This window comes from Carassius auratus, unplaced genomic scaffold, assembly GCF_003368295.1.
Source record: "Carassius auratus strain Wakin unplaced genomic scaffold, ASM336829v1 scaf_tig00018064, whole genome shotgun sequence".
Classification (NCBI taxonomy): domain Eukaryota; kingdom Metazoa; phylum Chordata; class Actinopteri; order Cypriniformes; family Cyprinidae; genus Carassius; species Carassius auratus.
The window spans coordinates 49463-65108 of record NW_020524845.1 but is presented as its reverse complement, the minus strand read 5'-3'; the positions used below and the strand labels follow the sequence as shown (position 1 = coordinate 65108).

The 15646-nt window shown below is 40.3% G+C and overlaps 1 protein-coding gene and 1 pseudogene across 1 annotated transcript; one reads left to right on the top strand and one right to left on the bottom strand.

Moving 5' to 3' along the window:
• Positions 1-187: 187 nt before the first annotated feature.
• LOC113075943 (frizzled-5-like) lies at positions 188-3122 on the top strand (annotated as a pseudogene).
• Positions 3123-4109: 987 nt separating this feature from the next.
• LOC113075944 (cyclin-Y-like protein 1) lies at positions 4110-13688 on the bottom strand. The gene is made up of 10 exons (XM_026248593.1): positions 12758-13688; positions 8257-8331; positions 8027-8061; positions 7832-7932; positions 7594-7629; positions 7437-7488; positions 6789-6908; positions 5853-6019; positions 4890-5052; positions 4110-4776 (listed from the first exon to the last, which is right to left on the bottom strand). Exons 1-10 carry the CDS (start codon positions 12909-12911, stop codon positions 4660-4662), a joined length of 1020 nt encoding a protein of 339 aa, XP_026104378.1. The 5' UTR covers positions 12912-13688; the 3' UTR covers positions 4110-4659.
• Between the last annotated feature and the right edge of the window lie 1958 nt (positions 13689-15646).

Below are 15646 nucleotides of genomic sequence, written 5' to 3'. Positions count from 1 at the left end.
ACTCTAATGGACTGCTAGGAAACACACTGAAGGAAATGGCAGGGAGCACCTGAAACCTGTTGCTCTGAGCACTAATGCGAAAGGTGACTTATTTTTGTTTTTATATTACACCACTTATATACTTCAAAAAACGAATACATTTTTGGACGCCAGGTATATTTTCTCTTATTTTCTACTCGATTTTTCGGCGTCTTTTTTTTGTTGTTGTTGTGAATCCGCCGGATTGCATTCATCGGATACATTCACCTGCCATGTGGAATTCAAAGCAGATCAGAAAGGAAACCGACGCTTAAAATGTTACTTTGCCACAATGTATCCGCGGGAAATGAACTTTCGACCTTAACACAGTTTACTCAGTGAATGATTGACCGTTTAGTCCACGGATGCGCGTGCTTTTCCATGGTACGTTCTGACGCTCTATTCTATGTTTATGATTTTCTGTAGAATTATTAAGCTATTGTTCGATTTAACTGTAGTTGTTCTCTTACTCTTTCAGCCCGTGTTTAGGATCATGGTCTGTATGAAATGCACTCACACAGTTGGAAGAAAGTGCGCTCGTGATCTGGAATGAAACTTCACTGTGATTTACAACCTTGCGGACTGTGGACATGCTGCTGGAGCAATTAAGGTTTCCTTTTGGGATTTCTTCTTTCCGAAACGCAGCCATAAATTAAAAGAAAAAAGAAGAAAAAAAAAAGGAAGGAAGGGGAAAACCTGAGCTGAGAAAATACTCAAGAATTGAAATTCATAGTTTTCCAGTATGGGGAAACCTGCAGATAAGTATCCTTTCACCATGGAGACCTCAGGGATGCACCTGGTCGGATTTTGGCTTCACGTTCTGCTGCTGTTGCAACTGTCTCAGCTTGGCGATGCTGCCTCTAAGGATATAGTGTGCGAGCCCATCACTGTACCGATGTGCAAAGGGATTGATACAATCACACCTACATGCCCAACCAGTTCAATCATGACACCCAGGATGAAGTTGGCTTGGAAGTGCACCAGTTTTGGCCACTTGTCCGTATCCGTTGCTCCCCGGACTTGCTTTTCTTCCTGTGCAGTATGTACACCCCAATATGTCTTCAGGACTACAAAAAGCCTCTGCCACCGTGCAGGTCTGTGTGCGAGAGGGCTAAGAGGGGTTGCTCCCCTCATGATCCAGTATGGGTTTGAGTGGCCGGAGCGGATGAGTTGCGAGCAGCTGCCTATGCTGGGTGACACCGATCGCCTTTGTATGGACAGGAACAGCAGTGAGACCACAACTCTATCGCCTCCTTTCCCCAAACCCACTCCCAAAGGAACACCAAGACATAGAGCCACTGCAAAATCTTCTCCACCGCAGAAGTGTGACCGTGAGTGCATTGTCGGAACCCCTTAGTGGCAATTAAGCAGGACGCACATCCTCTTCATAACCGGGTACATACCAGCTCTCTACCCAATTGCGCTATGCCTTGCCACCAGCCCTACTTTTCACTGGATGAGCGTGCCTTCACAACCTTCTGGATTGGCCTTTGGTCGGTGCTGTGCTTCGTCTCAACACTCACCACAGTGGCCACTTTCCTCATAGACATGGAGCGTTTCAAATATCCAGAGCGGCCGATTATCTTCCTGGCTGCTTGTTATCTGTTTGTGTCGCTGGGGTACATCGTGCGACTGCTTGCGGGCCATGAGCGGGTAGCTTGCGAGGGCTCCGGCAACCAACAGCACATCCTCTATGACACCACGGGTCCAGCCCTTTGCACGCTGGTTTTCCTGCTCATATATTTTTTTGGAATGGCCAGCTCCATCTGGTGGGTGGTGCTATCATTCACCTGGTTCCTGGCGGCAGGAATGAAATGGGGGAACGAGGCCATCGCGGGTTACTCGCAGTACTTCCACCTTGCTGCTTGGCTCGTCGCCTAGTGTCAAGTCCATCGCTGTCCTGGCGTTGAGTTCGGTGGATGGTGACCCCGTGGCTGGGATCTGTTATGTCGGCAACCAGAGTTTGGAGAGCCTACGTGGCTTCGTATTGGCACCACTGGTCGTCTACCTCTTCACTGGCTCCCTCTTCCTTCTGGCCGGATTCGTTTCACTCTTCCGGATCCGTAGCGTTATTAAACAGGGCGGCACGAAGACGGACAAGCTGGAGAAGTTAATGATCCGGATTGGGCTCTTCACCGTCCTTTACACCGTGCCTGCAACCTATTGTGGTGGCTTGCCTGGTGTATGAGCAACATTACAGGCCAGGTTGGGACCGGGCACTTGCCTGTTCTTGCCCGTCCGAGCGCCAGCAGCTCGGCGTGGGGCCGGACTACGCTGTCTTCATGCTGAAATACTTCATGTGTCTTGTAGTAGGCATTACCTCAGGTGTTTGGATCTGGTCCGGCAAGACTCTGGAGTCCTGGAGACGCTTTGTGGCACGGTACCTCCCCTGTAGGACACGGAAGCCACCTGTATCAGGTTCGTCCATGTACAGCGAGGCCAGCACCGCTCTCACAGCCCGAGCCGGAACGGCACCCACTGGGACCTATCACAAATCAGCACCTTCATCACATGTCTGAGCATTGGCCAGAAAGCCCTTGTCCTTTATAAACCCTACAGCTGTCAAATGAGTGACGCATGAAGTGTGCAGGTCATGACTCTGAATGAGCAGGTGTCTATTCGACCAACATCACTGGATACGATGGACGGAACGAATACATTATGAAGGATTTTAACAGACTATTGCTTGTTTCATTGTAGTCAAGCTCTTCTCATTCACTGGTCCAATTTGCAAAGCAATGAACATGTTGATACTTTGTGAGGAAAAGATTATCTCTACAATCGTAGCAAGCGTGGTAGCCATCTTCTATGTTTTTTAGATCGTGAATGATTGGAAAAAAGATCTCAGAAGGTTAATACTTGATATGAATCAAGACAAAAGGTGTTGTGGAGAGATTTTATTTATTTGTGTATTCTTGTAAATAATGCTACTCAAGAACTTTGTGGTCTCTCAGATTACAGTCGCTCTGCTGTGTTTGTGACTTTATCAGCATTTACAGGATGTCAGTAGGATCATTTTAAATATGGTCTCCACGCTTCTAATTTACAAATTTGGACGTAGGATGTAAATGGGTGCTTCCATGCATTCTCTGTCACAAAGAACAACACTTTTCAATTTATATCGTGCAAGTGGAGGTCTAGTAAAGAAGCCGTTCACATTCACTTAAAGTTGTTGCAGGCATTTCTGCACCGGTTAATGCTGACCGAATGTTCTTCAGTGTCCCTCAACAACCACTTAACAGCTTGTGATTCAAAGCTGTCTCTCCACTGATAATAGATCGTGTTTAAGCATCTATTGGGCAGTGATAGGGATCTGAATGTACCATCAATAGAGTTGTTTGAAGAATCTGTAGGTCTATGGTGTGAGCTCGACTCCCCTCTTGTGGTCAGTGTCCAACTTTTATGAGGTTCAGGTGTTAACCAGCAGCCTAGGATTGTTGAGTAGAAGGCCAAATATGAACTGGTTTCAAAATAGTGGAAAAACATCATTTCTTTTGGTTGCTCATTTCCTTGTAAAGCCTCATCATCCAGTCTTTGGTTGTTTTGTCATTTCACCTTATTTGTGTTTTGAATCAGAAAACCATTGTTGGGTATGCACTTTTAGCAGACAGAATCTGTTAACACTTTTTTTTTTGTAGATCTGTGTGAAATCTTTCAGTGGAGCATTAAGCTATAAGTGTAAGCATTGTTTGGCTACTTTTTACTCTCCGAGTTGTAGAAATAACTTTTCCTGTCTCATGCCTCATGATTTTGCTGCATGTCTGGTTGTGTGTACATACTCGTTTGGCTTTATTGATATGTAAATCTTGTAGAAGACGTGTCCTATTAAGAGTCCAGACTGCAACTCTGTATATATGTTTTGTAAAAGATATGAAATACAGTGCTTCAATTTTAAAGAGATTCTTAGATATTTATAAAAAGTGTATTTTACATGTTTCTTTTGTTTCTCTTATTGGTAGAGAATAAAAGTGAGGAGCAATTTTTGAACTGGCAAGTCAAACGTTTGGTCCATCATTAATTGTGCTTTTATTTATTCTGCTGCTCTGGAAAGAAAGAGAGAGAGAAAAAAAAAACTGTTCACCCCACTGATCTAAAAAACAAATCCAAAAATGTTTAGTCTTTTACCTTTGTAATGTTTCGTTAGTAGACTGCTACCAATTTCAGATTTTGTAACCGGCACTTTATTCATATTTTCATGTACATTGTTAGAACCATATTTGTTTTAAACAAAGTAAATTAGCCCTAATCGTGAAAGAAAGATGTAAGTGTTAAAATCCCTGGATTCATTTTTCAGTGTAATCTGACAAACACAAAAAAACAACCATTTTGACAGCTGACCTTGTAAAACATTCTTCAAACATAAATTCAGACGTGTTACATGATTAGTGTTTATTTAAAATACTCCATCTGCAAATGATTTCAATTAAAAACTGACAGTTCACAGCTAGAAGCCTACATAGTAAGCAAGAAAAAAAACAAAAGAAACCATTTAGTCTGTTTTTGTCTCAATGTTGTTCGGCATCGGTTGGGTAAGGTGTAGGATCTTTCAACCGACGGAACATCGCCAAAGGCGGAGGAAAAGAACACGTTTTTTCCATTGATCTTCATCTGGGAGTGGCCACGGTTCCGAGAAAAAAATCTCTAAGAAAGAACGGCATGGGATCTGCGGATGCCCACTAGGTTGTCTGCGCTGAATGATCTCCTCATGGCCACTCTGCTCAGATCCTTGTACTTATCCTCACATAGTCTTGATATAGCCTTTAAAAGAAAGAAATTAAATGAGAATTTTTGCAAATAAATTGACCCATAAGAAAAAGCAGCATGACTTTACATTCAAAAATGAGTAAACATTTTTTAGGTCTGCTGCCCACCTCTAATTTCTGCGCTCGTTCGTTGCTCAGTGGCTCCAAAGGAAAGCTCAGGTTGTTGTCGTCTGCTAAAGAGCGCAGGTCAAAGTAATACTTGGCGTAGACGCTGGCCGGCACATTGATGTTAAACTGTAGCAGCTCCAGAAAGTGCCTTTCCATCTCATTCCTGAATAAATGAATTGTGTCACTACTGTTATTAATTCAAAACACCCTTGCTGAATATAATTGTGTGTGAGTGATACATACACATACATATATGTTAATGTTGTTTTTCCCACTACTTTAGTACAATGGTAATATTTAAAATCTTTTAAACTCCCAAACCATCCTAGAGATTCTCTGCTGTATCTGAGAACAGGTACGGAGACTGTCACCGTGTCACCTGTCTGTTTTGGGAAAAGCAGACATTAGGTGGAGGTTGGTATGGGTGGTGGGGGGGAGGGAGGCGGTTCAGTCGCTAGGGGCAACAAATGGAGTGGGCGAGAGCCTGGACCATTCTAGAGGAGTCTGAGAGCACTTGAAGCCCGCCAGCCCAGAGGCTCACAAAGACAGCTTCAATGAAAGGGATGAAAATAGAGCGAAGGGGCAGAGAGGAGAGAAGAGGGACATGGCCTTTAACATACACAATCAGGTAGAACAAACACGTACACACACAAACCCTGTCTGTGTCATTTATATGGATATTGAGACACGAGAACAAACAAAAAAACAAGGTTTTGAAGTGTATGGCTTCATTTTTTTGAAAATCGTGCCATATGTTCTATGGGATATCTGAGGTTGTGAGGTCTGTAGGAGACTGGAATGAGTTGGCAGGGGAGTGAAGTGACACGCAGTACTGTCTCCTGACTGCAGCACATATTGGATTTTGGATGGTGTGTTGATGTATCACATCAAGAGGTTTTGTTCTAGATTATTTCGGCTGTAACTTTTCAGCAGAACGGCCAGTGACTAGATCATCTCACTCACATGTCCTCAACAGTGATGTCTTTGAGGATCTGACAGTAGTCGACGTTCCACACGGCCTGATCGTCCCAGACTTTCGAGGCCAGTAGGATGGCTCCCAGAACAACCCTCTTCCAGTTAGATGGGCAAATGTCCAGCTCGGCATACGTCAACAGCCTCTCCAAATATACCTGCAGCAAAGACCGTTGTTTTCAAAAGATGCTTCTTACAAAGGCCACTTGCGATAAACAATAGATATCTATTATCGTGCAAATAAGAATTAAGAAAATCTTTTTAATTACATTTGGTTCAATAGCATAAGCTGATGCAATACTTAAGAAATAACAATTGCTAATACTTTTACAGTGTCTATTAATTTCAGGAAGAAAAACAGAATGAGTTTATAATAATATTAATAAATAGAACTTTTCAGCATCACATGGTCTGTCAGAAATCATTCTAATATGCTGGTTTGGAACGAAGGTAAAAAATAAATAAATAAATAAAAGAAAACCTACTGAGCCCAAACTCTTGAATGATAGCGTGTATAAACTCATATAATGTTGTTTAATGAACATTAGTTCATGTATCAGAAATGAATCTGAATAAACAATGAACAAAATAATATTTCTAAACTAGCATTAACCTTTATTAATAAATGCTGTAAAAACAGTTTTGTTGTTTGTTCATGATTCCTAATAACTAATTATAACAACTAAACCTTACTGTACAAAGTTTTATCACAATATTTGATTGTAAATAATCGGTTGTTTTGTGGCTGTGGACACCGGTTAAACAAACACATGAAGATCCATTCTCTGGTGCTCTACTGTCCTCTAGTGGACATCAGGAAACTGTACCTCAGCACCTCCATCAAAAACCAAAGCCACTGCTGTCTGCGATTGTACAGAATAAACAGAAAGTGGACCAGACCAGTAAGAAAGGCTGCTATTCTCTTACCAGAGTAACGATTGCACACTCGGCTGTGAGCTGTGCAGCGCTGAACAGTGTCCGGACGAATCGATAGATGAGTTTGTGTTCGGGGTCTGTGCGGGAGTAATCATCAGGAACCTGCTCCCTCTGTCAAAGGAAGCATTCATAAAAATTATATACTAATATGTTCAATTAATATTTTAATAATCATAAGTGTTATGTTCATTAGTAATGTCAGTATGATACCAAGAGATCTTCGGCCTTCTACTATAACAAAGAGTCCCTGTTATTTGTGGCGAGTGGGAGAACATAAGCTAACTATATGGGCTAGGATCGAGAATAATAACTGACTTCCCACAGAGTGTATGTTATATGTCAAGTCCCAAATAACAAACTGAAAAGAACTGACTGTTCACAAATGCTTTTCCAAAAATCCATTTCAAATGGATTTTAAACCACATATGAATCAGATCAAATGTACAAATGGGATTGCATAACATTTTTGCTACTCAGACTAAACATCTAAACGGATTTAATGCACACACACACACACACACACACACAAAATAGATATTGCAGCCTGTCTGAACAAAACCAAATAGTGACTATAAAATGTGCAGTTGTCTGACAGCTGCAGATGTTACTGAAAAAAAGAAAAAGAAGGGGTTAACTTACAGATAAGGGGTGCATTTTCTCATCAAAGATGTCCAATGACCTATCGGAGTCCCTGAAAAAAAAAAAGAACACTTTTCCCAGAACACTTTTTATATGCAAAACCTTTTCAAAATGTAGGTCAAATGATGCTTGTGGAAAAGAACCTAATAAAACGTACCTGTTTTTAATGTGATAATATATTGCTAATGTGACACTGGAAACAGAGAACAGAAAGGTGGTCAACATAAAAAAACAAAGCAAAATAAAACACAACCAACAGCCCTCCACTTATTTTAACATGCATTCAATGCTATGCATTCAATGCTATGCACTCAATAATGTGTATATATTTTACTATAAAAAGTACTGTAGAAAGAGTTTTAAAGAAGTATAAATTAACAATGAACTTCACTGACCATTTGATTGTGCTTTTCAGGTTGGGCTGACTGACTGTACTGTCATCAATGAATATCGTAGAGCAGGAGCTGTACTTCTTTGAAAGCAGACCAGGTGAGACCTTCAGAAAGGACCAACTTTTAATACGCTTGCAGAAAGACTTTCATTATAACCAAGCACAACCACAAAACGAACTCCAAAACACATTCACTCACGTGGTTTATGTGATTGCTTTTCCTCCTGTCCCGTACTGAAAAGAAAGGCAGGGGTTTTGTCGTTAAACATTTCTTCATCAAATATCGTCAAGCTGTGGCCATTTACCAAAGTGTCTTTCCAGCTATTAACAGTATGGGTTAGGACACTCGTTAATATGCAGCTACTAACAAAGAAGTAAAATGAAATGATTAACTCATTAGATGAGTGAGCAATTTTTGGAAACACTCACCATCTGTCTGTGACTTGCTAAGGAAGATCGTGCTGGCACGGGCATGATCTGATGGGTTGGACTCTAAAGCCAAATCTAGAAGACAGATAAGCAGTCAGTCAATCAACAACATAAGGCCATAATTACAAACAACAGGCAAATAAACATCCAAGAACTGGTGGTATGGTCGGGGGAGAAAACACTCCGACATATAGTGTGCCATTGCGCTATAGGCATCCAGAGTTCAAATCCTTTCCCGATCCCACTTCACTCCCTGTCCCTTCTACACTGTCCTATACTAAAAAAGTCACACACACACACACACACACACATACACACACACACACACACAAAAAGGCAAAAATAAATACAAAATTAAATAAAAAAAAGAATGGGTGGTATGTACTTAAGTGTTAACATTTCACATATTTTACATACACAATACCATTTGCAGTTTTCAAAAGTTTTGGGTTAATACATTTTTACAGTTCATGTGTCTAATGTCTTTTTTGCTCAACAAGATTGCATTTATTTGATCACAAATACAGTAAAAACAGTATAATTATAAAATGTTATTATATTTTTTTGAAATGTTTATTCCTATGATGAAAAAGCTGAATTTTTTGCAACATGATCCTTCAGAAATTTGATATGCTGATTTGTGGCTCAATAAATATTTCTTATTATCAATTTTAAAAACAAAACAAAAAAATAACAAAACTCATTTGATGTAGAAACGTTTTAAAATGTGTTTACGGTCACTTTAATGCATCCGTAGTGTACTTCTATAGCATAATATTACATTTTTCCTGTTCATTATATTTCCCCAATAACAAGGCAAAGCCAAGAATAAATGTAAAAAAAAAAAAATTATCTAGAAGTGCACCAGTGGTGACATACATAATCCTTCAGCTGTCCAACAGAATAAATATTCATCTTTCTACAGAAACAACCCCCCGACAAGGGAGATAAGGTGGTATGTGGTCCTGCTCTGAGCGCTCAAACTGATTGGCAGGGGCATGCTGCTACCCGCTCTGGCCACAGGAGTGAGAGGAGTGGGGGCACAATAAGCCTATTGTATGGGCACTGCAACAGAACAACGCGAGCTCACATCCTGAGCTCCTCCCACACCGCCATGTGCCACAGGAGCCATGCCAACGGATAACAACGGACCTTACTACACATTACTGAATCCACTAGGAGATGAGTTTGAAAACGGTTGTAAGTATACAGCTATAAAATGTACAAATATCCTACCCCAAGTGTTGTTCAGAACATAAGTATTGAGTATATTGCCCAGGCCAATTCACTGAAAGGTGTCTACATCAGCCAATGAAGAGACATTCTTCTGGAATTACATGGAGACAGGGTCAAAAGATTTGTGCCAGTGCTGCTAAGTTGTACAGTAAACACACTCCAAGGAGATGTTTGGACAGCTGCAACCATGTCATGGGAGCTACAAAACTGGCAGGAGGTGTAGTGCAGGTGCCGGACAGAAGAATTCTTCAGGAAGTTCAGGGTACCCAGCTTTGGATGATTTTACTTTACAGTCTTTGGCCGTAAATGTACAAGCGATCACAAGGCAAATCCCGATGCATGTAGCATTCATAGCATTACCAAAGAGTCACTGTGCCCACGAGCAGGCATTGGCATTTTTTTTTCTGGCTGCTTTGAAACAACAGCAGTAAAAGTTAGTTAAATAGTAAAGTTTTTAAAGAAAGTTTATAGCTAGTTAAATTAATAACAATCTGATTCTGTTTAATGGCGAAGATATCTATCAAAATGTCACTCGTAGACCCTGTTCTTGCTGCAGTTCACCTTCATGTTAAAATATAGTCAGTGCAAATTGCAGATAATTTCTAAGAGACTAAATTTAAGTACATCCATACATGTACTCTAATAAATGAAAACCTCAGAGCCTGGCAGTACCAGTCTTTATATCTTTCTTCAACACAAAAATTCACAGTCATTTCCTACCCAAGGATACCAATGGCATGGCAAAGTGAGAATGACAAGTCCAAATTAATTGGGCAAACCTGAAGACTTATTGGAACTGAGGCCCAGATTCCTTCCCCTGAGATTGATGGACATGGGTGAGAGAGAATGCTGACCAATAGGGAGGTGCAGGAACGCCTAGTGACAAAGCAGCTTTAGTCCAAGGGTGGCAAACTACAGCCAATTATACGTTCGCTAACTCGGTGAAAAAACAAAAAGCCAATGTCACACTGCTGGTAAATACAAATGCGTTATTTCTTAGTGGATTGCACATAAAGATTAGATAAAAATCTTGAGGCCGTGCGTTATAGTGAATTTTACTCCACCTGACTTAGTGCATAAGAACACTCCTTAACTGTGGTAAAAGCCCCATGATGACCTCCCATGAATTATTGCTTTAAAGGATTAGTTCAATAAAAACTAACAGTTCTGTCGTCATTTACTCGTTCTCATGCTGCTCCAAACCTGTGTGACTTCTGTGGGAACGGAATACAGAAAGAAAGATCAGTCACTCTCTCGGTTTTGTATTATTGTTTTTTTTTTTTTTTAACTCTCTCTTTAGCATACATAACGGTTAAAATTTGGCGGTTCTAAGAATATTTAATGCTTTTGAAAGATGTCACTGCTCACTGAGGATGTTTTCTGTTATGTTAATATATTTTATTCTCAATGTTGAAAACAGTTGTGCTGCTTAATATTTTTGTGGAAACAGTGATACAACAGAACATGTTTGAAATATAATTTTTGTAGTCATCCTTACTGTCGCTATATCAATTTAATATATTCTTGCTGAAAGCAAGTATTAATTTCCTTCCACATTAAAAAATTTGCGTTTACACAGCCAAAAGTTTTTAAAAATGTGCGTTTTCAGTCCCCAAAATGCCATTGTCGTGTAAATTAACAGACAAAACGCATAAAAAGTTTCCCATTTTTGGCAGAAAACATTGTCGTGTAAACGGCAACCGAGATTCATTCATTCCATACATCTCTAGAGCTCATGTACTCAACTGACACTCCCATTCCCCACCATCAAAGTCAAAAATAACCCCTGGGGGAAGGGATGCCGTCCTCACTGAGGGGAGGAACACACTTGCAGTGTGGCAGTGTGGCATAGCACAGGGATTCCCAACAAGGGGTGTGTGTACCTAACAGATAGATTTTGTTTTACTTAAAGAAAATTCACAACTTGATTTTCAGTGCTACCAGTCCTAAATTAAATCAATATCATATCAGCAATGCTTGTCTTTCTTACACTTCACCCCTCTTCTGTTTTGGTGTTGATTATGGAGAAAGATTGGGAAACACTGGCACAAAAAAAAACATAGAAGTGATTCTGTACGTATTGAGACAGTTCAATACAGGAAACCTAAGTTCATCCAAACTTAACCTCTAAGCCCCAAAAGGGAACAAAACATGCCTCATGGAGATTCCCAAAGAGAGAGTGAGATAAGGAGAGAATGCAGCTGTCCCAGGATCTACATCACTGGGATGCCAGGAATTCTACACATTGTTGATCGTCTCTGCAAGTTAAACTTAGAATCGTTTTATTATTCTCTGGTCCAACATTATTCCAAATTAACCATGACCTGGAATGTCCCAATCATAAAGGATTAACCGCAGCCGCAGTAGTGGAGTTTACACTGCTGTTATATGTGCTTCAAGCTAAAGATGAAGACATGTTTCTCTAAATACAGCACTGGGAGTTATTTGTGTGTGTGCGTGTGTGTGTGTGACTATATGCATCTCCCCTGAGGGTAAAATAGCTCAGGCTAAATAAACAGCAGTAAAGACTACAAACAATCCCAAGAGGCATCACACACATCTCAAATACTAACTAATATCTCCATAAACCTTGTTTCTTTCAATAACGTTAATAGGTTTAGCTAATTAGTAAAATCTTCAGTTATTTAGACCGAAAATGTCATAGGCCACCCATTTTCAGAGCAAACCAATAGCACTTAATAAAGTGTTCAGCTCTTAACAGAAACCCGACCCGTGCGACGAGGAGGTCAAGGCATCGGATCACAGCAGTAAAGTTCCTCAAGAAGCTGTGCCACACAAATGTGGAAACACAAGTATAGTAAAAAACAGGACGGAATAGAATAGAATTTTGTGGTGACCGTTGCTGTCATGGAATAACACTTGCAGGATTTAAAACCTACAACATTTTGGTTAAAGTTTTAGATTTAGCTCACAAATCTGGTTCTAGATTACCCCAGAACAGCACATTTTGCAAACTAGTCGGACACATCCAGTTCAGACTCACACTTTGAAACTATTTCTAATAAAAAGACAATATAAATCAGGTTAATGTGTGGAAACATCTAAAATGTGCAATTGAGAATCACTTTTGGTTTTGTTAGTTGAAGTCCACCTCAAAAGTTAATTTCCAACACATGTCTGTATCATTATCAAGTACACATAAAGAACTTGATGAGGTAGTTCAGGTGTGCTTGAACAGGGTTAGTCCAGAAGGTTGATCTCCATCAGCAGGACTGAGCAACCATGGTCTCCTGCTAGAACTTACCATCGGGGACCTCTCGGTCACTGATGTGCTGCAAGTATGGACCGGTGTCATCACTCAGGTCTGTGTTGATCTGATAGTCCTCCAGACGCTCCACCTGACGGGGTAGTTTAGGGCTCCCATTGGGAGACACGCAACAGGATGCTGTATTTCCCATGATGATACACAGTTGATGCTCTACCTGCTCAGGTGGTTAGTCTAAGCTGCTTCTGTCATCAAATGAGAATCAGTGGATCCAATGAATGAACTCAAGCTAAATGAAGGGGCATGAAGGGCTGCAATAAACACATAGAGTCAGCATTTACTGCTGTGCTGTCTTGCTGTTTCAGACTCAAGAGATATTATACTACCTGTGCCAGTCATATAACGGGACAGTGCAACAGAAGACCTAAGGATTTAGCACCCGAGCAATCAATACAACCGGATATAAGACACGTGACTGACAGCATATCACTAGATAATATCAGTGTGAGATAATTTAATACAGAGGTATTCTTTTAAATTAGCCGCACATGCTAACTGCTAACGGCTACTATTGATTCATTGTGAATAAGCGTGTTATTAGCCGCCGTGCTAACTGAGAAAAACCATCCCTCTGATTCTGTTTTGAATGTCCGAATGTGTCCAAAATTAAGCCGGTTTGGAGTTTCAAATCGGGAACAGATGAAATAGCCCCTGAAGAACAGACTTCCAAGCATTTATCCGTCATGTATATGGCAGATCTCTGTGTTGGCTGAAACTCTGGATCCAATAATCACTCAAATCCTCAGGCCTTCGGGCCCGCGGCGAGAGAGGATGAAGCTTTTAACGCAGCAGATGAATAAAGTCCTGTCCGTTTACACGTGCCTAATTCAAGCCCCGGGTTTGTTTTGATTTATTAGATTTTGTCCAGCGAGTCTCGTCGGAGAGTCCCCCGACCCCCTGTTCTCCCCTCCTCCGCCGGCCAGTGCAGCAGCGATCTGCTTCGAGTGACGCAGGTGAGGGCCCGCCCATTTTCGACATTCCATCAATTACGATTGGATGAGAGACCAAAACAAAATAAATATATATTCAATGATTGGTAATTATAACTGTCAATCACGCCGGCAAGGCACATCTTAAAACACCGCCCATTTACACACCTCTTTGTGAATAGAATGAAATGGAATACTAGCGTACTGCATAATCCATTTTTTTACGCCTAACCCTTATTTTGTTCTCTCTCTCTCTCTCTCTCTCTCTCTCTCTCTCTCTCTCTCTCTCTCTCTCTCTCTCTCTCTCTCTCTTTCACACACTCATAGTCTATAGTTTATTTACCTCTTCACAACTTATGAAAATTTGACACTATCCAAACACAAATGCACATTGGAGCGTTTGCCAGATATTTTTCGCCAATATCAGATGTATATCGTATAGTATAGTATTCTGATTTGCTGCTCAAAAATGTTTATTTTTATTATGTTGAAAAGAGCAGCAGAGTATAATTTTTCTGGTTTCTTTGATGAACAGAAGGTTCTGAAGAATAGCATTTACCTGAAATACTTTTGATAATTTTAAAGCATCCTTGCTACATAAAAGTTTTATATATATATATATATATATATATATATATATATATATATATATATATATATATATATATATATATATATATGCACACACAAACCCAATTCCAATGTATTGTGTTCACAACAATGTTTTCTGGAAATATTCCTGAGCCCATGTTGTGTTTTTCATAAAAGTAGCATTACTGTATGTGATGCAGTGCCGTCTGGGCCCCGGAGATCACGGGCATCCAGTATGGTTTTCCGGCCTTGACCCTTACGCACAGAGATTGTTCCAGATTCTCTGAATCTATGGATGATATTTAGCACTGTAGATGATGATAACTTCAAACTCTTTGCAATTGTTATCTGAGAAACTCCTTTCTGATATTGCTCCACTATTTCTCGCCGTAGCATTTGGGTATTGGTGATCCTCTGCCCATCTTGACTTCTGAGAGACACCGCCACTCTGAAAGGCTCTTTTTATACCCAATCTTGTTGCCAATTGACCTAATAGGTTGCAAATTGGTCCTCCAGTTGTTCCTTATATGTACATTTAACTTTTCCGGCCTCTTATTGCTACCTGTCCCAACTTTTTTGGAATGTGTAGCTCTCATGAAATCCTAAATGAGCCAATATTTGGCATGACACTTCAAAATGTCTCACTTTCAACAATTTATATGTCATCTATATTCTATTGTGAATAAAATATAAGTTTATGAGATTTGTAAATTGTTCCATTCCTTTTTGTAGTGTCCCAAATTCTTTGGAATCAGGTTTGTGTGTGTGTGTGTGTGTGTGTGTATATATATATATATATATATATATATATATATATATATATATATTCTTGTCTAAGAATAATCTTGGCATCTAAGTCGTGGTATCGCTGGCCCGAGGCTCAAACCCACAACCTCATACTCATACTCTGTAACCACTAGGCCACGACTTCCCCACACAGATATATATCGATACCACGATTTAGGTGCCCTTAGGTGCCAACGAACCCCCAACTGCTCCCCGGGCACCGCAGCATAAATGGCTGCCCACTGCTCTGGGTGTGTGTACACGGTTTATGTGTGTTCACTGCTGTGTGTGTGCACTTCGGATGGGTTAAATGCAGAGCACGAATTCTGAGTATGGGTCACCATACTTGGTTGTATGTCACGTCACTCACTCACTATTTATACTGACTCCAAGCTTTGAATAGCATAGTGTATAATGTTATAAAAGCTTTTTATTTCAGATAAATGTTGATCTTTAGATCTTCCTATTCATTAAAGCATCCTGAAAATGTGTATTTATATAATATATTTTGGATCAAATAAATTCAGACTTTGCTATCTAAGGATTTTATTATTATTTTTTG